The sequence below is a fragment of the Salminus brasiliensis genome, chromosome 3, assembly GCF_030463535.1.
Source record: "Salminus brasiliensis chromosome 3, fSalBra1.hap2, whole genome shotgun sequence".
In the NCBI taxonomy this organism is placed as follows: Eukaryota; Metazoa; Chordata; class Actinopteri; order Characiformes; family Bryconidae; genus Salminus; species Salminus brasiliensis.
Genome location: NC_132880.1, coordinates 2,755,999 through 2,781,352, shown reverse-complemented (window position 1 = coordinate 2,781,352; position 25,354 = coordinate 2,755,999). Strand labels below are relative to the sequence as shown.

General features: G+C 41.1%; 1 protein-coding gene across 1 annotated transcript; it reads left to right on the top strand.

Moving 5' to 3' along the window:
• The first annotated feature begins 5,867 nt into the window (after positions 1-5,867).
• On the top strand, positions 5,868-24,807 carry LOC140551648 (phosphomannomutase 1). The gene is made up of 8 exons (XM_072675163.1): positions 5,868-6,187; positions 8,940-9,057; positions 11,800-11,876; positions 12,957-13,048; positions 13,483-13,582; positions 14,076-14,151; positions 20,821-20,936; positions 21,354-24,807. Exons 1-8 carry the CDS (start codon positions 6,107-6,109, stop codon positions 21,474-21,476), a joined length of 783 nt encoding a protein of 260 aa, XP_072531264.1. The 5' UTR covers positions 5,868-6,106; the 3' UTR covers positions 21,477-24,807.
• The last annotated feature ends 547 nt before the right edge of the window (positions 24,808-25,354 follow it).

The following is a 25,354-nucleotide window of genomic DNA, read 5'->3' as shown; positions in this document are numbered from 1 at the left end:
AAAAACACCATAGCAACCACCTAGCAACACCATAATAACTATCCAGCCGCCACCTCGCAATCCTGTAGCAACCATCAGGTAGTGCATAGCAACCACCTAGCAAAATCCACCTAGTTCACCTAGCACGCACTAGCGGGATGTGGGGTACATCTAGCAGAAAGAGTAGTGTACAGTATTTAAAAAATATATTATAAAAATATTATATAATTATAATTGTATATAATTGTATATATAATTGTAATTATTGTATATAATTATATATACAAAGTGATTTTATTGCAATACATTTATATGAATTATAAATCAAATTTAAATCTGACAATTACATAACAACTGCTTTATTTTTGTTTTTGAAATTTTGAAAGAATATTTTGTTTATTAAAATTAATGACAATTAAAAGCACTAATATGCATAGTACTACTAATAATTATAACATATATGTATACAAGTAAATATAAACTCTCATATTGTTATTATTATTAATAATAATAATAATAATAGTATTGTTATAAATACTATTATAAATAATATTAATATTAATTTTAATATTAATATTTTCATGATATTACAAAAATAAAAGGTACCACATTTAATGCCAAACAATTAAAATTCTAACATTAACTATAAGCTGTTTTGGGTGTGAAAGGCCTGCGATATAAAGTTTAAAGGCTTTATCACTGCACAGCTCGCTGTTACTGTATCATAACAGACGTATAAAGTTAGTAATCGAACTGTTTGAGCTGTTCACTGTGGTACAGTCTGTCTAATCTGGCCTGCTGAATGTGCCAGAAACATGGAACCACAAGAGTGCCTCAGTCTCAGGGCCGCGGATAGAGCAAAGGTCAGCAAGCGGGCTGTAAACGCATGATGAGTGAGTGTGACTGATGAATTAGTGTGTTATAAAAGTGAACAGACCGTGTGACTGTAAAACTGTTTACCTGGAGCTCTCTCTCTCTGTTTCTCTCTCTCTCTCTCTCTCTCTGTTTCTCTCTCTCTCTCTCTCTCTCTTTCTCTCTCTCTCTCTGTTTCTCTCTCTCTCTCTCTCTCTGTTTCTCTCTCTCTCTCTCTCTCTCTGTTTCTCTCTCTCTCTCTCTGTTTCTCTCTCTCTCTCTCTGTTTCTCTCTCTCTCTCTCTGTTTCTCTCTCTCTCTCTCTCTCTCTCTCTCTTTCTCTCTCTCTCTCTTTCTCTCTCTCTCTCTCAGATCCAGTAGGGGAGACACCAAACAGCTCCGTCAACTAAATGATCAAACACACTCTTCGCAGAGATCTGGGTGTGTTCCCCAAGTGTCTTCTCAAGAAACTTCACATTACACTGTAGTTAATCTGGCCCCTGCTGCCCGATTACAAGTGTCATTAGTGACAAGGTCAGGAGCCATAGTAAGTTACAGTGAGAGACTTTGGGAGAGGGTTCGAGCTGCAGTAAGAACAACGGCATCAACACAGCAGGACGGCCAGAAACTGATCCAAGACCAGTAGTAACATCAGCCATTGTTACATAGTAACCAATGCAGCAGACATAGCTCCTGTCTCTCTCTCTCTGTGTGTGTGTTGTGTGTCTGCCTCTCTCAGCCGCTTCCTGCGTGTGCTGCAGGTAGGTCATATAGCTTCCAGGGGTTTTAGCAAATGATTGTCCAGGGAAGTGTTTGGATAAATACTGGGGGTGTAAATCTCAGACCTCACAGTCTTTCCCTTCCGTTCCAGTTCTCACTGAACGAAACTCTACAGTGAATCTCTTAGAAACTCAAACTGTGATTCGGATTCAGACTCAGACTCTGATACTGACTCTGAATCTGATAGAGACTCTGAGTTCAAAAATATCAGAATTCAATACAGATTGACTCTGATATTGACTCTGATTCTGACTGTGACTCTGATTCTGAATCTGATTCAAACTCTGACTCTGATTCTGTATTCTGACTGTGACTCTGATTCAAACTCTGACTCTAATTCTGTATTCTGATACTGGATCTACTGCTTCTGACGCTGATAATAACTGTGACTGTGACTCTGACTGACTCTTGCACTGATTGTGTATTCTGATTCTGACTCTCGTTCTAACTCTGATTCTGACTCTATAATCTGTCTTCTGATTCTGAGTCTGACTCTAATTCTGACTCTTATTTCGACTGATTTTGAATCCGATACAAAGTCTGACTCTGGCACCGACTCTTTATTCTGATTCTGATTCTGACTCTGATAATAACTGCGACTGTGCCTTTTCCTGTGACTACAACTTTTATTCTGACTCTAAGTTTAAATCAGATACGAAGTCTGACTCTGGCACCGACTCTGTATTCTGGCTCTGATAATAACTGCGACTGTGACTCTAACTGTGACTCTGATTCTAACTCTATATACTGTCTCTAATTCTGACTCTGCTGCTCACTGTGCCTCTTCCTGTGACTACAACTTTTATTCTGACTCTAAGTTTAAATCAGATACAAAGTCTGACTCAGGCACCGACTCTTTATTCTGATTCTGACTCTGATTCTGACTCTGTACTTCTGTTTCTCTGATGCTAACTGTGACTCTGTGTTCAGAGTCTAATTCTCACTATAATTTAGACTGTGACTCTGATTCCGAGTACACACGGCTCCTCTTCACACTGAGACCTCCGGTGTTACTGAGGCAGGCAGGTGTGAATGTGCTCCACCCTGTTTTATGGAGTGTGTGGAGGTGATATATGGGGCGAGAGATGGGACAGTTCGGACAGACGCTCGTAAAGCATGTTATTGTTCCATGAAAACAGGATCTCCTGAGAGGCCTACAGATTCGGCGAGGCGCTGTGTGTAGTGTGTACATCACGGCTTAGAACCTCCAGCGAACAGATGCACACACCCAAAACACACACACACACACACACACACACACACACAATATTTAGGACCATAAGTCGTCTGACCTCTTTTTATATAACAGCTTTGTCCCTGGTCTCCAAAGTGAGCTAAACAAACACACACACACACACACACACACACACACACACATTGGCTACCCAGCAGAGCAGCTGTATTATATGACTGGAAAATAAAGTGAATTATAAGTTGTGTTTAATGGTTCATTTTGATCACGCTTTTTAGCTGTTCAAATACTGACAGTCCAAATTGAGCCTCAGTTTTTCTCAATTAATCCAAATGACTGTGAGATAATACACACCTGATCAGGCCACACACACACACACACACACACACACACACATACACAAACACAGGTACAAACACGTTAATAATTACTAAACCTCCCTTTTTCAAGCTGCTATCTTGTTTCTGGTTGTCACTGCTTATCTATTAGCCCAGCTGTTATTACAGTTTTATTATTAGTCATGTTGGACTTCTGCTTTACGGACCAGCCCTGACCAGCTCAGAGCTCACACAGCCGTCCATCAGACTACACTTGTTTGAAGAGAAGATGCTCTTATTGCTACAGGGCTAAAGTTGCATAGCCTGCCAATTAGCATTAAACACACCTAAACACACCCAGGAGGCCTAAATCATCACACACTCTCCTCAAACCGCGAGGGGGTGTTCAGTGACCTCTAATGCACTTGGTTATGGGGGTTCTGACACTGTGCTGCTCGCTGTAATCTGTAAACATGGACTAAAATGCATGTGTTGCACACGGTCCGAAAGCACTAAATCAAGTGTATCTGAGATTGGGTTTGAGGAAAGGGGATTTGTGCTGATTGTCATGGGAGTCCAAATAACAAGAGGGTTAAGGGAAGCAGCTGATAGATCAGTTACTAAGTAGATGGAGGCTTTTAACAAGGTGTGTGTTGTGCTCATGAGCTGTGATGTTACAGATTTGCATTATGAGCTTTTCCCTGTCATTAGTTACACTGACCTTTTAGACATGAACTGCACAGGCAAGTCAGAGTTATAGATGGATGGATGGATAAATGGATGGATGGATGAATGGATGGATGAATGGATGGTCGGATGGATGAATAGATGGATGGATGGATGGATGAATGGATGAATGGATGGATGGATGGATGAATGGATGGATGAATAGATGGATGAATAGATGGATGGATGAATGAATGAATGGATGGATGGATGGATGGATGGATAAATGGGTGGATGGATGGATGGATGGATGAATGGATAGATGAATGGATGGATGGATGAATGGATTGATAAATAGATGAATGGATGGATGAATGGATAGATGAATGGATGAATGGATGGATGGATGGATAAATGAATGAATGAATGAATGAATGAATGAATGAATGAATGAATAGATGGTTGGATGGATGAATGGATGAATGGATGGATAAATGAGTGGATGATAGATGGATGGATAGGCGGATGGATGAGTTGGCAGGCTTGTGAGGACAAGCAGGCAGATGTGTAGATAGGTAGGCAGGTACATCGATAGGATGGATGGATGGATGGATGGGAGGGGCAGATGAGTAGATGCATTAGTTCAGTTTTTCTGTGATGCACTGATTACAGAACAGTTACCACATCAACTATATAAGATTAAATGTAAAAATAATATCCTGATTAAATAGATGAATATATCATACATACTAATATACTAGTATAAACTAATTAAACATCTGGAGGGGTACGACAGGTTCTTTTTCACCTCTGTCTGACTCTTGATGAGAGCAGGTGTATTTAGACAGCGGAGTCTCTAGAGGGCGCCAAAAACCTTCATAACACAACACCTTCGAATGCGAGCTGAACAAAAAGATTTAAAATGTATAGAATAATATACAGTATTCTGGATATAGTGGGTATCACTTGCATGCGACATTGGCTTTATTAAAATTTTAATTAAATAATCTTTAATTATGTCATTTCCACATATAGAATCGCCTAGAATAATAAGAATCCCCGTTAACCGTGCTGGGGCTCTGCTGCACCCTGGTGGACAGGCCTGTAAACAGCACGCTCACTCCACTTCAGCCTGTATGAAGGACTAGACAGAGAGTGACGTCACCCGAGAGAGCAATTAATCCGATCATATATGGGTTTTTTTTTATAACAAACAAAACATACCCACGTGGTTTGTGATCATGGCAAAAATATAGCTATAGCCACACATGCAGACAGACAGATCGATTATTATTGATTATTATTAATCCCAAAGAGAGCGTCACACATTTTATTTATTTATTTATTTATTTATTTATTTATTTATTTTTGGATGATCTGTCTCTACTGTCCAGAAAACAAGGCTGTATACTAGATATACTTGGAGCTTCAGCACTGCTGTGAAGATTTGATTGCATTCAGCGACAAGAGCTTTAATGAAGTCAGGATGTTGGACGATGATCACCACCCCACCTCATCATCCCCAACTCATCCCAAAGGTCCTGGATGGGGCACCGTCCATCACTCCAGAGATCATCCCAGTGTCCCACTGCTCCACAGCTTAATGCCCACGCCTGGCCTTAGGTCCCAGGCAAAGTGCCAATAGGATCCCAGAGTGTCCTATTGTTTTGGCAGTACTTCTCTACAGGGACTAAGCAAGCTGTGTGTGTGTGTGTGTGTGTGTGTGGATTTGCATATCCGTGTGCTCAGCACAATGAGTGCAACTTAAACTAGCTGAATGCGTTCATTAGAAGGGGTGTCCACAAACTTTTGTCCAAAAGTCGCCCGAGCTGATTTATCAGTGATTTTATCAGTGATTAAATGATTGATCTGAGATGGTTTAATCTAATTACAGGCCGGACTGCAGTTGATGTAGGTGAGAGGTTATCGCTCACTCTGTGAGGGGTTTTAGAAACGGCACACGTTGACGCCCCCCTCGCCACGTGACCCGATTCTCGCGTTTCCATTGGCTGTCGCTGGCAACACGTAGGCAGGCAGGATCGCAATAGAACGCGCAGCTCGTGCTCCCTGTAGCAGCGCCTCTGCTGCAGACATGCAGCCTCCGGACGCAGCAGGACGAGCTGTGCTGAGCCTGGGCTTTTAACTTATCCTTCCGTTTAAAGGAAGAAGAATCCAGTTTATTCGGTTTATTCGAGATCAGGCGGTGCTGTTAGCTCGGGGTCGAGTCATTGATTACAGCCTGATTTTCGTAAAATCGTATTATTTTACATATTTTTCATTTTTTCTGTTTTTAATTGCTGCCCTGTTTTAATTGCTGCACCATGGACACTAAAAGTCTCCCCACGAGCAGAAATACCCTCTGTTTGTTCGATGTGGACGGAACCCTGACCCCACCGAGAGAGGTAAGAGGAGCTGGAGGAAGGAGGAGTGATGTTTCAGATGTGTGGATGCTGTTGATGAATTTCCTGCACCTTCTTATCACCCCTGGTTAGGTTATCACACCTTTAATGAGCTTCTATTTACAGCCCTGACACTTCCTCTGCTCCCTGTGGGTCACAACATCAGCCTGCATGTGGGTCCTCCATGCATTTGAGGTGAACCTGTGGCTAATTCACTGGGAGGTCTGCATTTAAAGAGTCAGTGTCAGTCCCCTAATGGCATACCAGGGTCTGTGGGTGGGCAGTGTGGTGATATTCGGTCATTATTGTGATGAATTGTGTGAAAACATGTTTATTTCCATTGAGAATATCATTGATTTTTTTTTTAGTTTTTAAAGAGTAAGTTTACTGATTAATCAAAGGTTCAGATTAATTAGATCATTAGGATGTAAACACAGTAATTCAGAGTGTTCTGGAGAGAAATGCTGTGTCTTAGAGAAACTGACCCAGTAAGAACTGTTCACAGCGGTGGTCAGTGGAACCGGGCGTCTTATTTAGTGTTCCATGGCAAAGTTATTACCTGTGATTTGATTATGAATATGCTGCCTGATTTCTAAGACAGTGTTTTAAGAGTTTTATCAAAGGTTTATGGCCTAAGCTGTTTTAAAATCCATTCATGGTGGAAGGATACAGGATGTTTAGGGAAAAATAGTCAACAACGAATGCTTACATTTCGATTTTCAGCTAATTTACCATCCACAGCATTTTTGGGTAAGAAATAAAAATGCTGTATTTGCATTGTAGGTGCCTGTGACCTCTGATTCCTGTAAAGTCCACTGTAAAGTTATATTATTATTATTATTATTATTATTATTATTATAATTCATTTATTCATTTATCCATTTATTTATTTATTAAGTTGTAGTAGGAACCATTGGTCTACAGGAGACTAGCGGTTATTATTAGATATAGCAGTTAGCAGTTATAGCAGTTTTATACTATTATACTATCCAAACCCATCAGTGAACCTGTCCTCTGAGTTCTTCTATGTAATGTAGATTATTGTAATACTTATGGTAAAATATAGGCCTTTTCAACATCTTTACATGCACATCTATGCAACATGCAGTTTACGTCTTCTGAATGTTTTTTTTAGGCCAAACAAATATTGTAAACCTTTGGTGTAAAAACTAACCTGTCATGTAGCCTTTAGAGTCTCCACCACCGTGAACAATTCTGAGAGAGTAAATTTGTCTAGAGCTGAGCATTTCACACCGGACCCACTCTTTGTTTACATCTTAATCATCTAATTATGCAGAAATCTAGAAACACTGGTTTCATTCCACCTCCATTCCCCACTGTAGATGCCCATTCAGCAGTAGGGGTTTGGCAGTGGTCCGGTGTGCTGTAAGCAGTCTGAGATCTGCCAGATTGATTGCTGTGTGGTTTCTATTGGGCCGCTTGAAGATCAGGACTGCTTGTGTAATTCATAGGCGGGAATGGAAACGGGATGGGGAGCTTTGCTGAAATCTTTGAAATCACTGTAGACGACAGTGGAGGCCAGTGGGACTGTGACTCTGATGCAGACAGTCTTATTGGAAACGTAAACCCTTTTTCTTACTTCAGCAGCTTCCTCCCAGTGTCCACACCGGACCGCTCACATTGTCTGTGCTGCACTTCTTCACTCTGTTCAGTCTGCTCCTCCTTCACTGTCTGACACAATTCCCTCTGATTATTTGAGTCATCAAAGCGTCACGCATGTGATTAGGGAGGAATGTGTCGTTTTCTGGGGGAATTTCTGCATAAATATCCTGTAAATATAGCATGAATGTACGTAATAAGGATGGGTCATGGTGTAGGTGCTCCTTGTGAAGACACAAAAGTGTTATTCAGCTCAAATGTTACAGGGTTGAGTGTGACAGGGTTGAAGGCCTTGTGCTAAAATGACTGTTGCCTTTTCAGACACTAGATTTTCATGGGGAACAGTGTTGAGACATTGAGCTTCAGCTAAACTTGATCTGAAAGTTAAAAGCTTTTATAAAGAAGAAGTGGGAAATAATCTAACCTCTATTGAAAGACTTTTCTTATGTCACTTCCTCAAAATAATGTCAAAAAGATTTATACAGGGGGAGAAATGACCATGTTACAGGGTTGTAAGGGACAAAAGAAAGGGGCAAAAAAGCGTCTATATTTTGAAATCTATAAATAATCATAAGAAAAACAGCATATTTGGTGGAAAAGGTTCTTTATAATGTTAAGAAACTAAAAGTGCTTTTTTTTTTTTACATTTCATACTGTTAATAGTCTATTCAAGTGACATCAAAGTCAATCAAAGGATGCCTGCCAAAATGCTTGTCAATCAATCAATTTGTTTAAACTGAGAGTGTATTGAGGGTGACCCTCATTTACAATGTAGCCGAGCTGATAAATAAAAAACAGACTGGAAAATCCTCAGAAAACTTTTTGTAATTAAAAAAAAAGGATAAATTGTAATAATTAAATCCAAGAGTAGAGCTCGAGTTTAAGCAAATATAAAAGAAATTATAAGCAAATATATAAATGTATAAAAATGGAAAACGTCAAAGAGCAAGACACAATAAATACATAAATAACAATATAATTAATAAGCATAGATAAACCAATAGTTACTTCAAGTCAAGACACACAAGCAATCAGTATTTATTTTTTTATTTTTTTATTTATTTAAATGTGTGTGTGTGTGTGTGTGTGTGTGTGTGTGTGTGTGTGTGTGTGTGTGTGTGTTTACTTCTCACAGAAAATCGACCCTCAGCTGGATACGTTTTTCCAGACTCTGCGTACAAAAGTGAAGATCGGAGTGGTGGGGGGGTCGGACTACTCCAAGATTGCGGAACAGCTGGGAGAAGGAGACGAAGGTGAGCACTTTCCTTCCTCCCCCTTTACTCTCACTGAGACGACCATCTGAACCAACAAACAGAGCCTAACCTTAGAGCAATGGATCAGCCAAAAGTCAAACTTACACATTTTCCCCCCTGGTCTGATCTACCAAGGCATGCCAGACGTCTGCAGTTTGCGTCAATGTGAACGTAAATGGTTCTATATTTGACATAACGTGAATAACGTCGTGGGGAATGGACCAACAGAAATGCTCCACTACTTCTTGCTCTACTGTAAAGAAGTTGCTGTTTTGGAGAAACAAGGCTTTGGCGTGGAAATATGTGAAAGCATGGCCATAAGACACAAGAAAGCAAACACATTCTCACAAGGGAAAAAAAATAAATCTACTAAAAATCTTTCTACAGACTGTTCACGAGGAGTTTCCAGATCGTGTTAATGTGTACCTCTCTAAAAGGCACCTTAAGTGTTGACCTTTGTGACCTCGTATGTGGCTACGTATGGTCAGTGGATTGCTGAACCTACTCAACCACTGCTGAGTTCTGAGAAGAGAGTGAGAGGCTGTTGAGTGGTCACAGTAAAACAGTCTGGTCACCTCCTGTGTTTGAAGCCCGTCTGTACTGAAGAGAGAAGGTCATATCTGATGTCAGTTAGCCTGTTGATCAGGCTCTCCTGACTGGCTCTTTCACACACAGACGTAACTATTTTGGCTTGTAGCAGAAGAAGACCCTGACACGCTGACCCTAAAAATACACACATGTGCACTCTGGGTTTACAAACAGCACAGGAATGTGGAGAAGCCGGTTATCTGCTGGGGCCAAACACAGTTAAGGGCCTTTTTAGGATTTAGAGTCCTGCCCTGAGTCCTGCCCTGAGTCCTGCCCTGAGTCCTGCCCTGAGTCCTGCCCTGAGTCCTGCCCTGAGTCCTGCCCTGAGTCCTGCCCTGAGTCCTGCCCTGAGTCCTGCCCTGAGTCCTGCCCTGAGTCCTGCCCTGAGTCCTGCCCCCACAGCACACTATTACAATAACACTAAGGGTCAGGTTTACTGAAGCAGTTAGTATCTGGTAAAAGGGTTGTCAAACACAACTGCCAGGACTGGATAAGTGCTCCACCATGTCTGTGAGATGTCACTTGTCGAGTCACTGGATAGTCTGCCTCGCTTGTGTACAGGTCCGTTTATAGAGCAGCTCTCACTATTTTTAAATGTTCCTTAAAGCTTTGCTTCCTTGAAGATTTGGCCCTTGACCACCTTGCCTCTGAGGGGAAGTCAGTGTTTAGAATTTAGGGTGAGGACACACACACACACACACAGAGTGTTCAGCAGATCACATTCACTGGAGGACAGAAAGATTAGACTGTTCTGGGTCACGTTACATGACGTGGGTTAATCTGGCAGAAGCCGTCCTCCTGAGAAAGGTTAGTGTGGGTTCAGGTAGGATTCATTCAAGAAGTGCTGATTCTGTTCTGTTGCATATAAACCCTTATATTATGATATTTTATATATATTAATATTATCTGTGTTAGACATTTAGTTCATTTAAATGTAGTTAGATAAGAATGGTAAAAGAACATATTGTCTGATATTATTATGTTTATCAATACTGTAAAACTGGTGGTTGGTGTGGCGCAACAGATAACACCACTACCTGCCACTGAGCTACCTCACCATGTGGGAGACTGGGGTTCGATTCCTGGTCTGGGTGACTATGCTGCGCTACACCAATAAGAGTCCTTGGGCAAGACTCCTAACACTACATTGGCCCAGCTCTGTAATATGAGTAACCTTGTAAGTCGCTCTGGATAAGAGCGTCAGCTTAATGCCATAAATGTAAATGTAAAACTGTATTTAAAAACACAGTTTTAGTTTAGATTGGGGTAGTTTAGATGTAAATAGTGTAACCTGTCTGATTAGATGTTTTCCTAAAATTTGATTAAAAAAAAAAATCACAATATCGATATCTTTTGTATTGTGATCTTGATCATATCGCCAAGCTCTTGCCAATGCAAAGACAAAGGCTATGTAGATTTTCTTCCCAATTTGGATCTCAAATTACCCAACCCATACATATTCTCCCCCTTATCACATGCAATGCTTCCAAAGACCTCAGCACCTCAGCCAGTACCCTTTTTTTTCCAAACTGCCACCAGGAAATTGCATCATACCCAGCTCCGGTACACAGTCCAGCTCCGGCCAGCATTGCAATGGGGTGATGTGGGGAGAAAGTGCCATCTACCCACCCTGGAGAGAGCAAGGCCAATTGTGCTCTCTCTGGACCTCAGCTGCTGATGGCTAGCAGCATGACCGGGATTTGAACTAGCAATCCTCTGGTCATAGTGACTGTGCCATATTCCGCTGGACCACTCGGGGCCTCTTTTGGCCTTTTATCAGAGGAAAAACAATCTTCAAAGTGAAGAATATGTAGCAACTTTTACACCAAGCTACTTTTTGTGGAGATATTTACAGGGGTTTAAGAACAAAAACGACACAAGACGGAAAGATAAGAGAAAAAATGGAAAGTAATGCGGTGCAGTGAAAATTAAACAGTAACATTTACAGTCTACTGTAATACAAATGGTTCTCTGCATGTTTACAGGTCAAGGGACAATTCAGGCCTAGGATGTTTTATCGAGTGAGAAACTGAAGAGTGGTCATTTATATGTTTATGTATGTCAGTGTTTCTAAAAAGGTCTCTCTCTCTCTCTCTCTCTCTCTCTCTCTCTCTCTCTGTCTCTCTCTCTCTCTGTCTCTCTCTCTGCCCACAGTTATACACAAGTTCGACTATGTGTTTGCTGAAAATGGAACTGTGCAATATAAAGATGGCAAACTGCTGTCCAAACAGGTAAGGTGAACCTCAGTGTGTGTGTGTGTGTGTGTGTGTGTGTGTGTGTGTGTGTGTGTGTGTGTGTGTGTGTGTGTGTGTGTGTGTGTGTGTGTGTGGTCTATATAATTTTATTTATTTATTTATTTATATTAGTTGAGTAGGGATGGCTCAGATAATTTGAATTTTTTCTTCAAGTCACTGGTATCCTCCTCTTTTCATTTATAAGTTCATCAGTGACAGTGATTGGTATTATGTAGAAAAATTCAATAATTCGAGCTGGTTTAAGGTTTGAAAGCAAAAACAAGTCGTTGCCCTGAGATATTGTTGACCACTAAATGTTAAAATCCTAGAACGGACCAAACACAAACATTCTCCTTTTCATATCTCTTAAGAGTGATGCAAATGCACACATACACACACACAGCTCGTCTAGTCCCTGTAGGGAAGTACTGCCAATAGAATAGGACTCTCTGGAGCAGATAAGTAAACATGTACCTATTGGCACCATGCTGCCTAATGCCAGACAAGGTCTAGAGGGGTATAAAGGCCCCCAGCATTAAGCTGTGGAGCAGTGGCGCTGTGTTCTGTAGAATGGAGAATATTTTTTGAGTAAGTTGGGGGTGAGGTGGGGTGGTGATCATCATGGTGCTCCATCCAGTACTTTTGGGATGAGTTGGGGATTTGGGGATGTAATAGTAATCGTAGCAGTTACATAAAGCTCCACCTTTCAGAGACAATGGGCTGATCATCTTCTAGGCTGTGTTGTCTGGTTCTGTGCTTAATGTAATATATCTTTAGTAGTCTCTGCTGCTCCCCAGGTGAATCCGAGCCAGGTGGGGGTGTGTCTATGTGAAGGTGTGTGTTGCAATATGTGGATCATTCATGTTTTACAGTAATGATGAGTGATGTGTTTTTGTTCTGCTGAAAAGGCTGTTGAAATCACTGCAGGGATTGTCATTCTGCTTGCCTTGTCTTCAGGTTTTGACCCATAGGTGAAGCGTTGACCCTGATAGTTCCCAGAGAGTCAGACCGTTGACTCCTTAATTCTCCTTAATAAAGAGGAGTAGTTTTGATTGTGAGATCTCTGCTGCTTTGCAGGCCATCCAGAACCAGTTGGGTGAGGAGCTGCTGCAGGACCTTATTAACTTCTGTCTGAGATACATGGGCCTGATCAAACTGCCCAAGAAACGGTGAGACGTCTGCTTTTTGCTTTGCTTTTTCTACACTTTTAGCATTGAGCATTTGCAAAACACCAGAGGACTTGAATACAAACATGTAGATATCACCTCACCACTTCAAATACCTCATGTCTCCGCAATGACCGCTTTACAAGAGGAGGAAAGCACCTTCTTAACTTTCAATGGAAGACCGTGATAATTTCTATTGAATTTTGGACTCCATGTAAAGAACAACTGGCAGACTCACATGATGTCAAAACGTGAAAAATGGCAATGTGTGACAGTGACTATATACACAGTACAAAGTTCTGATCCAATTTCCTCAGATCATCCTTGAGATGTTTGTACAAGCTGATTCATATAGAAGGCGTTTAATAATGCTGTTTAATAATTAGATATGCTAATTATTAAAAGGGTCATGTGAAATGTTTTTCGACACCCCCCAGAGGCACATTCATCGAGTTTCGCAATGGAATGCTCAACATATCTCCTATTGGACGGAGCTGCACTCTCGAAGAGCGAATCGAATTTGCAGAAATTGACAAGGTAAGCATGGTTAATGAGACAGTCCTCATTCAGTTTGAGGATCTAACTTGTAAACATATTCAGATATACAGTCAAATAAAGTTCTAATCTAATAATTAATACTGACCCATAAGGTATGGACTAGTTATCTAACATTTACTTCACCTTGAGTTTGTCTTCCTCATTATCACACATCCTTAAAACAACATTAAAGAAACATGAAGAATTTTCCCCTTAAAATAGCAGCTTCAGAATCATGCTGAATCAGGAAAGTGGCGCCTCTGGCATTACCACCCCAGGCCGGAACAGGCCAGTACAGGATAACACAAAAACATTCCTAAATCTTTGAGTCACTTTGAAGCATTTCTACTGGTCCGTTCATCAAGGAATATTCACACAGTGGGAAAGACATCATCAGCTTTAAATAATTTAACAAAAATGAATAAATAAATATAAATAAAACAGAAATCCATGTTGTTTCTCTGGTTTATGCTCTTCATCTGTCTCCACACAGAAAGAGAAGATCAGGGAGAAGTTTGTGGCCGCCCTGCAGAAGGAGTTTGCAGGCAAAGGGCTCAGATTCACTCGAGGTGAGTCAATAACTTCAGAATCACTGCCCAGAGTGCTGTTTTGAATGTTAAAGTCCCCCAAAAAGGTTTATTTACTGGTGTGTGTTGTGTATAATCCACTAATGTGTGAATCGTTTCTGCAGTTACATCTGTGTGTTCAGTAGTTTTAAATAAGAATTTTGAATCATTTCAAATGACTCGTCAAATTGAATCATACTGAAATGTTCCTAAAGAATCTTAATCCAATCAAATCACTTAAGTCACTGAGCAGAATTCACACACTGCAAAAGACCTGCTTTATACACTGGTACTGTTAGCAGGTCTGCACCAACCGGGCTGAGTTTACAGAAAGCTTCTCAGCACTCAGATAATTATGAAATGATCAAGCAAGCATCACTCTGAACTCTCCCTCTACCAGTTAAGATTGTACGAGATGCTTTTGGGAAGCTGGACTATGGTTTTGTGTTTTATGGCCCTGCATAACAAGCAGATCCAGGCCTGCTGAGTGGGTTCCCTGCCGTGGTTCTCTGCTCTCTGGGTTGATATGATTGTTATTCAGTTTAAGGTGTTTTGAGGGCTCAGGTTAAAGTTCTCTCTCTGTTCTCTGAGGCAGGATGTTTGTCTTTACTCATTCTCTACTCTCGTGGTTGAAAGTGCGTGTGCATGTGTGCATGTGTGCGCGTGCGTGTGTGTTTTCCAGTTCTCTGTGCATTAGGCGGTTAATGATCTGTGAAGTGTTTCCCTACACGCTCATGCTCACGTAGCACATAGTGTTTTCCCACAGAGCCCATCAGTCCCTGTAGCCTCTGTAGATAGCAGAGCAGACACAGATTTGTTTGTGTTGAGTGTCCGGACATGGCATTACACAGATGTCCAGCGTGTTTATATGTGATGGTTGTGGAACCTCAGAAATGGCAAATTTACTGGAGAAGGAAAAAACTTCTCCTTAACTTTCAATGGAATTCAAAGGAAAAAATATATATATTTTCAACAGTATTCAACAGCACGGCCTGTGGCATTAGCTTTGGCAGACCACTTCTGATCTCCAGATGGTTTAATAGAAATAATTATGGATGAATACACCAATGGAAATGCTCTAAATGACTTATTTTACATTGACTTCCATTTAAATTAAATGACCGTTTTACCTTCTCCTTTAATGTCAACATTTTTTCCTTAGGATATATATATATATATATATGTGTGTGTGTGTGTGTGTGTGTATATGTGTGTGTATATATATATATATATATATATATATATATATATATATATATATATATATATATATATATATACTTTGCTTCTTCTTCGGTAATCCGGAGATGTCTAGATCAGGTTTCCCAGAATGAATTCCTTCCATGTTCTGTCTGGGTACTGGGTGTTTCCATGGAAAGTAGGTTTGTTTGGCTTTGGAAAAACCTTATTTTGGGTCATTTGTTCAGTGGAACGACGTATAAATAGAAACATATTTAAAACAATAACATACATAACTGACTAACATCTTTTTATGTAAATATGTTTTGATCTGGATTTTGCATCTGAAGAGATTTAAAAAAAAATGTAAGTAACAGACCAGGATAAAACCCAGTTGATGGGTAAATGTGTTCCTAAAGTAAAGGCTTTTCCTACTCCTGGACAGGTGCCATTTTGGAGATTTAGAATTAGAACATTAAATAAAATACACAGAGCCATAACATTAACACCACTGACAGGTGAAGTGAAAAGCGTTTGATTATTTTATATATCTGCAGTGGCTTCATCTGTCAAAGAGTGGGATCATCTACATATTAGGCAGCAAGTGAACAGTCTGTGATGGAGGTGTTGGAAGCAGGAAAAATGAGCATTTGTAAGAATCTAATCCACTTTGAACTGTGATGTTTTAGACGACTGGGTCAGAACATCTCCAACATCAGGGAGGTCTACCTAATAATAGGTTTGCTATTGTAGCTTCCACTGCTTGGTGGGATGCCCAGATGTCAGATTATCAGATTATCTTTTTATCAGATTTATCTTCATTTGTCAGTGGTGCTAATGTTATGGCTTATGCTGTATTTATATCATATCTCCAAAATGGAAACCTTCCCGGCATGCAGTGGTTAGTACCTACCAGAAGTGCTCCAAGAAAGGACAACGGGTGAACTGACGACAAGGTCATGGGCAACATTTCTAAATTGCTCATTGATGCTCATGGAGGCCCAATGAATATATAAAAACATACACCCACCCACACACGCATCCGTCACTGAGCCGTGGAAGATGATAACGGTCCTATAATGTGGAACAGGATACAAACATCCGACGAGTCCAGTGACCCTGCTAAGACAGAGCATCTGTGTGTACGGGGCAAAGGTAGGCCTCGTTATACAGAACAGATGAATGGGCAGAGTGGCTGTGTGGAAATCTCTGATTGATGATAAAGCCGGATCGATTACGCTGTAAACAACACGTACAGAGATACTGCAGCAGTAAACCTCTCTCTCTCTCACACACACACACACACAGTGAAGAGGGGCTGCTGTGCACTAACGAGTTCTTTGCATGTCCATACTTTAAGAAAGACAATACGTGGGTGTGCACATATCCACCTGCGCGCACACACACACACACACACACACACACACACACACACACACACACACACACACACACACACACACACCCACTATTGTTGTGGGATACATTTACAAAACAAGCAAACTTTGGACACCGAGCATTTTCAGCCTAATCTCTCTGTGCTGCATTTACATCACAGCACTGATTAGCATTGATTAGCATTAGTTATTGATTATTCTTTTAGTGTTAACCATGCTGGCATACACAGATGACTTGTTTGGTTTGCCTCTTGGCTTTCATTATGAATATATACTGTATATTCTCTATATCAGCCATTTGCCCAACACCCTGTTCTTCAATGGTCAGGACCCCATAGGACTGACCACCACAGAGCAGACTGTAGTATTTGGGTGGTGGCTCATTCTCAGCACTGCAGTGACGCTGACTGACATGGTGTGTCACAGACGTGTGTGTGTGTTTGTGTGTGTGTGTGTTGCACTGGTGGTACGAGTGGATCAGACACAGCAGTGCTGCTGGAGTGCTTAAACATTGTGTCTGTCCAGTCACTATCCACTCTGTTAGACACTCCTCCTACCTAGTTGCTGTGCCTGATCCACGTGTACCCCCAGTGTAACACACACGAACACACTTACCACCATGTCAGTCAGTGTCCCTGTGTCAGTGCTGAGAATGCTGACCCACCAGCCAAATGAAGCACTGGGTGAAATAACAAGAGTATGTAGAGAAACAGATGGATACAGTCTGGAATGATGGAACATATAGAATGTTATGGACAGCGAGTGTAGAAACAAGAAGGTGGTATTAATGTTATGGCTGATCAGTCAATAAATAAGTCCCTTTTATGTACCATATAGCATCTGCTCAAAGACATCTATTGTGAGGAGGTGTGTTAGGATTGGTTAGGCTGCAGAAACACCCTGCATGTGTTAATCTTGCTCCTTCCTAAGAGAACATTTAAAAAAAAAAAAAAAAAGTATCTAAAGGTTGCTCTCAACGACTCAGCACTTTTCATCTATTACAGCATGAAAGGTGTGCTTACACACACACACACACACAGATGGAGAGAGAGTCATGGGGCCTGGCTTTGTTTTTTCTGTCTCTCTGTCTCTGTTTCTTTGGGTGGATCAGCCTGAGACTATAGGGGGGGAGTGCCAGAGGGTGTGTGTGGAAATGGAGCAATCTGATTGGCTGAGGCTTCACCAGCTGTTGGTCCAGCAATAAAGCACTGATGCAATAAAGTTGTTTAGAAAGAGGCAGTTCCAAGACCGATTTTGTGTGTGTGTGTGTGTGTGTGTGTGTGTGTGTGTGTGTGTGTGTGTGTGTGTGTGTGTGTGTGTGTGTGTGTGTGTGTGTGTGTGTGTGTGTTTAGAGCTGCATGAAATGGGCAAAATCCATGTCCAGTAACTATAGTAATCACCAGATTTTAACAAACTGGTGTTTCAGTCATCAACAGTTTACATAATTTATGACTGGCCTGTGTTAATCTGCCCAAAATTATGATCCATGTGTTAAAACACCCACAGAAACTGACCTGGGGCGTCTAGAGCTGTGATTGGTCAAGATAGTCACAGCACAAACACATTATGGTTGGTTTGAGGGCTCATTTGCATATTACAGCCTTCTGAGATATCAGTGTTTTAGATTAACCAGACAGATATTTATTGTTCAGGCCGTGTGTGTGTGTGTGTGTGTGTGTGTGTGTGTGTGTGTGCGCGCCTTCAGGGTGAGCTATTATCCTATCTTTAAGTGCAGTTCATCTTTAACCAGTGGAGACTGGCGACCATATAGCCTGAGGAATGTGGCACGTAGCACACGGCAAAGAACAAGGGAGGAAGTGAGGGGGGGAGGGACTTCTCGCACCTCCCTCTGTCCCTCGCTGCCTCTGTCCCTCGCTGCCTCTGTGCTGAGTGGTGTATAGATGTGTGTGTGATCAGAAAACAGACCAGTTAGTGTACACAGCCCATCATCAGACCCTGAGGATGGTGCACTTTTTGGTGATATATACAGCCATGGTGCTAACATTTGCATATATGACTTTTATTTTGTGGCATATTTGATACCTCAGAAATTTATTTATGTAATGAATTATGAAAAAAAAAAAAAACTCAAAAACCTCAGCTAGTCTCAAATACACTATATGGACAAAAGTATTGGGACGCCTGCGCAAATCAAGGATATTAAAAAGAGTTCAACCTGCTTTTGTTGGAGTACTTACTCAGTAGTATCTACTGTCCAGGGAAGAAGACTTTCTACTAGATTTTGGAGGACCATTACTGTGAGGATTTGATTGTATCCAGAGATAATCAGACCTCCCTAACTCATCCCAAACGTATTGAATAGAGCACAATCATCCATCATTCCAGAGAACACAGTTCTTCCACTGCACCACAGCTCCTCAATGCTGGGGGGCTTTATACCCCTCTAGCCCATGCCTGGCATTAGGCAGCATTGTGCCAATAGGTTCATGTTAATCTGCTCCAAAAAGTCCTATTCTATTGGCAGTACTTCTCTACAGGGACTAGACAAGCTGTATGTGTGCATTTGCACATTTCTGTCAGCAGTGCGTTCATAAGAAGGCTTGTCCGCAAACATTTGGACATATAGCTTCTATATTGTAGCTGTATATTAGAGTGGGTGTACTGCCTGTACCAGTTTATTTATTTATTTGTTATCAGCATTTTTCTTCAGTAGCTGCTCAAAAGTTTAGAGACACCTTAGAATTGTAAGATTTGAGGACTTTGAGGAGTCCGTTGTTCCCTCAGTTTTGCATTATTATTTTTTTTTGCAGTTAAAGGTTCTGAACATCTTTGTTACTCCACACTAACTAAGAATAATCCTGCTCATTTATTTTTATTAGAACATCCTAAAGTGTAGACGTCTCGAATCTTCTAAGGAGCAGCATAATGGGTAAAAAGAATGTTCCCTTTCCCAGCATTCCTGAGCTCTCTGTCTGGACGCCCTGCCCCAGCTGTTGTCCTGTAATTGCTCTGCAACACTTTTGGCATGTTAATTGTGTGCTGGAGCCTCCAACCGTTGCACTGGGCTATTGGAGGCTCTGGCAGTTTCAGGCCTCACTGAGGAAAAGTCCTTGCTTGTGTTTCGAGCAGCATGTTTGGGAGTTTGTCAGCCGCAGAACTGTGACATGGAGATGCTTTCAGATCATGTGTTTGGTCAGATGCAGCAGACGGAGAGAAAGGGACATTTTGTTATGAAATCAGTCAGATTAAACATGCTTTAACGTGCAGTACTAAACTCTGTACTGAAATATTTCATAAGCATTTTCCTGGCACAGTTGTGACATACAAACATGCATGTTGTACAGGCCTCATTTATTGCCCCCCTCCCCCCTCCTCCTTTCTGTGGTAGCCTTCTCTGTGGTAGACTAGGGTTCGACTCACTAGCTGGGCAAGCCCACCATTCTACACTAATAAGGGTCCTTAGGCAAGACTCCTAACTCTACATTCTCCCACCTGTGTACCAGTTACTCAAATGCAGGTCAAGCTGGAGAAGCGCATCAAGCAAAAGCCATGCATATAAAAGTGTCCTTATGTAAGATTTGAAAACGTGACGGGGTGGTATGTGATGGGGGTGATCAGTGTCATCCAAAAATAGTGACGCTTACTCATGTGGTCAAGTTCCTGACCCAGCACACACAACAGTCAGTTAAAAAACAATATAGTGCACAAATGAGTTTTTACTTATAAAAAAAAGAAGCAGTATTCTCTGTGTTTTGTGTGACGGGGGGGTGTTGGGACAGATTTAAGGCCCCTTCTTGCATGAAAAAAACAAAAAATAAACAATGTAAAGGGGCGTCTCTTCTCTTTGATGTCATATAAAAAGTAATTTGCATTATTTATAGACAAAACAAGTTTCAGTGACAGGGTGGTTAGTCAAGCGGAGGGACCAGAAATCATCATTTTTATTATGTTTTCATTTTAATAAATTTATAAAATAATTAAGGTTTGATAAAATAACTAATTTGTTCATATTTTAGATGTAAATATGTTAATACGGAAAATGGGCATGTGCTAATGAAAAATGATAAAAAAATGATTAAGTTCTTTGACCTTTCTCTCTGGGTCCCTGTCTCTGTCTCTGTCTCTGTCTCTGTAGGGGGGTTGATCAGTTTCGATGTGTTTCCTGAAGGCTGGGATAAACGTTTATGTCTGGAAGTTCTTGAAGGAGAAGGACTGGACGCCATCTATTTCTTTGGAAACGAGACATCCCTGGTGAGTTTAGGCCTGAAACTGTGTGTGTGTGTGTGTGTGTGTGTGTGTGTGTGTGTGTGTGTGTGTGTGTGTGGACGAGGCAGATATTTGGTTCCTGCTGCTCTGCTGATAATAGGATTTTAAGAAGATTAAAGGTCAGGGTCCACTCCTTTGTGTTTTCCTTTTAAATAGCCTCTAAGGGTTAAAGCCATGTCATGCTGCTGAGGAGGGAGGCAGGATGAAGAATACATACAAATGATACATATACACAATATTTACATATACACAAAATACACAAATTCTAGTAAATACTTTCTAAATAATCATAATTAAATCCTAATCATTGAAAAATCATTGTCATTTTACAGATGCGTGTGCACAGACAGACTAACGGAGAAACAGACCATTTCTAACTTTTCCTCCTTTCTTCTTCATAAGGGTGGAAACGATTACGAGATTTTCGAGGATCCACGAACCATCGGCTTCACCGTTTACTCCCCCGAGGACACGGCACGGCTCGTCAGAGACCTGTTCTTCAACACGCCGCCCAATGAGGCCTGACCACACACTGACACACAGTACAAGCACACCGTCTGCGTGTAACTGGCACTCTCTGCTGGCCAATGTCAGAACTACACCAAGCACAGCCCGCGCTGTGTGATACCTGGACTACAAACATTTATGAACTAGTGTGGAAGAACCTCCTTCACTACTGATAACTAAATTAACGAGGAATCTTCCAGACTCCAGGACCCCCACCAGAAACGCACCAGTGGACCACCACCACATTTTTGGGAGGCCAGATCTAACCTTACGAATTTACTCTCTAGGCGGATCTGAGGGACTGTTTTAATGGTAAACGAGAACCTTCAGCTTTTTGACGGGTGACGGTTCCTACAGCATGGTCAGCCATCTGTGATTGATCTGCTTGGTCCGATTGTAAATAGTTTGAACTCTGTGTTGATTGTATTTTCTATTGCACGCCCCCTATCACAGCAGGCCGATGATTAGTACTTGCGTCCTTGGAGTGCAATCGAGTAATGGTACAAAGTGCAAAGGACAAGGATTGGGAAACAGCCCGGTGGGCCATGTCACAAAGCGAGGTGGTGCATCCATCTGCAGACCTGGAGAGCAAACAGGATTAGGAATCGGGATCAAAGTACAAGCATCATCAGTATTATCATATCGAGAGGCCTAGTCCTAATCACCCCCCCCCCTTTTGTGTTCTAATCACCACCTCTTTTGTTCTGAGACCTTACCCTCATTGCAATTGGTTTTAATACCAGCCTCATTGGTTCTGAGACCTCCCCCTGATTGTGATTGGTCCTAATCACCATTTATTTGTTCTAAGCCCTGCCCCCCTTCACTTTGGATGGGTTTTAATGACTACCTCATTTGTTCTGAGACCTCCCCCTAATTGTGTTTGGGCCTAATCACCACCTCCCCCTATATTTGGGTTTTAATCACCACCTTGTTTGTCCTCCACTGCCTCTTTTTTTTTTTTTTTTTTTTTTTCTGGAGACCTCCCCCCTCACTGCGTTTGGTTCTGAGACCTCCCCCTGACAGTGACCGGTTTGAGAACCATTGGTCACTTCAGTTTAGTCATTCCAGAGGAATGGTAAAATCAGTTAGTCATAATGTTTCAGATTATTTTGTCTGACCTCCAGGGGGCAGAAACATATAAAACCACTGCATGCCCTGAAATTGCAGGTCTAGGACTGCTGTATGCTCTACAGGTCTGCAGATTGGTGATATGAGCTCTAGTAGGTCCCTGTATCCTAAAATCCCACCCAGTTTTGTAGTGCAATCGTTTTAGAGATATTCTCTTCTGTTCTTTTAGTTCGCCACCTACTGGCTGGACCACATATCTGCAGCTTGTCTGCTATAAACTGCACTAAGCCGAGGCTAGATCCTCAATTATGACTTGTATTATTCACCAGACATCTCTTTTTCTCTGGGATTAGATTGTCCCTGGTATCTCTGTTTGGTGTTTATGAACCAATAAGCTAAACCGGTTCAGAATCAGCACTCCTTACAGCTGCATATGTGGACACATCTGGGAATGAGTGCAGTCGTGAGCCTCGTTTTAGAGTTAATACGTCTTTTAAAGAGGAAATCTCTGTAGTCAGTGGAATTTGTAATCTATGTCTGGAAAATGGAGCTACCAATTCGCCCCAATCGAGGGATATCTGGCTGTAAAGTCCAGCCATATCACTGGTAGCTGTTTTTGTATGAATAGCAGAAAGTAATGGTTTGATTTAGATCAGGTTAATCAGTTCCAGCACATCATCAGCATGCAGATGTTCAGCAAAGCCGCTGCACTGCTTTAGGACTGTAGTTTAAGCTAAACAGAACTGACTCTATGTGGATTTTATTGTTGCTAATCTGGGGCCAGATTTACAAAAGTGTTTTAAAAAAGAAAATCTTCTTAGATTTTTAAAAAAGCTTTTTTTTCTTAAGAGTAACAATTGATTTTCATAAAAATTGGGCCTTCTTCACCAGTGTTTTCCTGTCAGTGCTGCTCCTATAAGGATCAGTCCCATTATTCTCGTAACCTGAACAATTACTGAACATACTACCTCTAAGACCCAGGGGTCGCAAGGTCCAATTGTGAGCCATGGTGCTTTGCCATCAGCGGCCGGAGTCTGAGAGAGCACAATGTTGGTCGGCACTGGTATTTGTTGGCTGGTGCGACGGAGCTGAAGACCCGGCACTTTCCTCCAAGTGTGCCAGCTGCCCGGCGATGTCATATCAGCAGCAGTTTGAAAAGAGGTGGTGTCTGGCATGTATCGGAGCTAGGAAGAGGTGGATTAATTGACAACTAAATTGGGAGAAAAAAATTACAAATAAGTTTTACGACCGCCTCACTCACTCACACTCTGCTCAGAAGGTCAGCTTCTAAAAAATGATCTGTTTAAATAAGTGAATTACAGAATCAGTGTCTAATTAAACTGGAAAAGTGCTGTTTGTGTCCATATAAAGGAATATAACATCATATTTTCCAAAATGTTGGTTGTTTACTTTTTCCTCCACCATCATTTTTTGCTCTTGTTTACAGCAATTCAACACTTAGTTTGATTACGGTTTTCCTCCTTTTCGCATGGATTTAACTAAATAATGGACAAATTAAAAATCCTTTATGATGAGCTGTAAAATGCAGCACAAAAGGCTTGATGGGGAAACAGCTAACAGAAATAAACAACACAAACACAGAAACTAACTTTCTTAAGAGAATATTTGAGAATTTCACACTTTATTATTTGTTTTAGTTTTTAATCTTTTAAGATTTCTTCTTTGGAAAGCTTTTGTAAATCCGGGCCCCCGGTTCTAATAAATGATCATGTACATATGGGATGTGTAAAAGGGAATATAGATGAATAGGTAGCATGAGCTGTGGGCATCCTCATTCATTTACATTCACGGCTGAAGAAAAAAAGGCCTCAAACTGTTGACGTTATTCAGAATTTCATGAAGAATGGACCAACAGCACTGCTTCAGAATAACCTGGAATCAAAGATTTTGACTTTTATTAAAAGTTCAGACGTTTTTTTTTTTCCTTCTCCTGTAAAGTTGCCATTTTGGAGGTACAAGGTTTTTGTGTGACCACAAGAACTTCTATCTCACTTGGTCTTTCTATTGACCGATCTTTTAACTGACTGGTTCAATTCTGCATTATGATCTCCATATCCATATTCGGCATATGCTGACGTATCCATGTGTGCAGAGGACGACAGAGCATGAAGGGACCCTTTAACCCATCAACACTCCTGTACCATTTTCTTCATGGTGCGTCTTTGTGTAAAAGTTCATGAACGTCTCTGTGATTAACATTGCGTTTGCTGTTGCAGTGTTCTTCTTCTTCTGCTGTAATAAACCCTTTTCATTAATCTGAGCTCACGGTGTGTTTGTGAGAAACTGTAATGGGAGGGATCAAAATCAGACAAGTTACGCTCTCATGATGCAGGCAGGTAAGTGCACCTGTACTGTATGCAAAGGCCGCTGCTAGACCTGAGTTTAAGCAGGTGAGGAGATTATTTTATTATTTTTTTGCCATAAACAAAATCTTTAGCTGGTTTTGGGAGTTCTGAGCTTGTTAGTATTTTTTAAAAGTTAAAAATTCATGTTTATTAAAAAAAAAAAGTGTCCTAAATAAGGACATCCTAAAGCAATAAGCCACAAGAGGCTGTGCGTTACTGCGATTATACCACAGGCAAAGGGTAAAACCATTGAATTTTGATTGTTTTCTTGTGTTTTTCATGATAATTCTCTTTGTCTCGTGTGCTTCATACAATCTGAGCTTACTGTTAATATTTGCTTGCTAATAAACTTAAATCTAAATAAAAAAGGCTTTCTGATCCCCTCTATGACTTCATAAGTACCCTGATACAGTCATTAACGCTATCAAAAATATCTTTCCTACACTTCTGCAGGAAGTATTT

What these genes read in the sequence shown, in the direction of transcription:
- LOC140551648 (XM_072675163.1), top strand. Translation starts at nt 6,107, where the DNA reads ATGGACACTAAAAGTCTCCCCACGAGCAGAAATACCCTCTGTTTGTTC. An exon ending in ATCAAACTGCCCAAGAAACG is followed by an intron (nt 13,049 to 13,482) that starts GTGAGACGTCTG and finishes GACACCCCCCAG; the next exon opens with AGGCACATTCATCGAGTTTC. An exon ending in AGGGCTCAGATTCACTCGAG is followed by an intron (nt 14,152 to 20,820) that starts GTGAGTCAATAA and finishes CTGTCTCTGTAG; the next exon opens with GGGGGTTGATCAGTTTCGAT.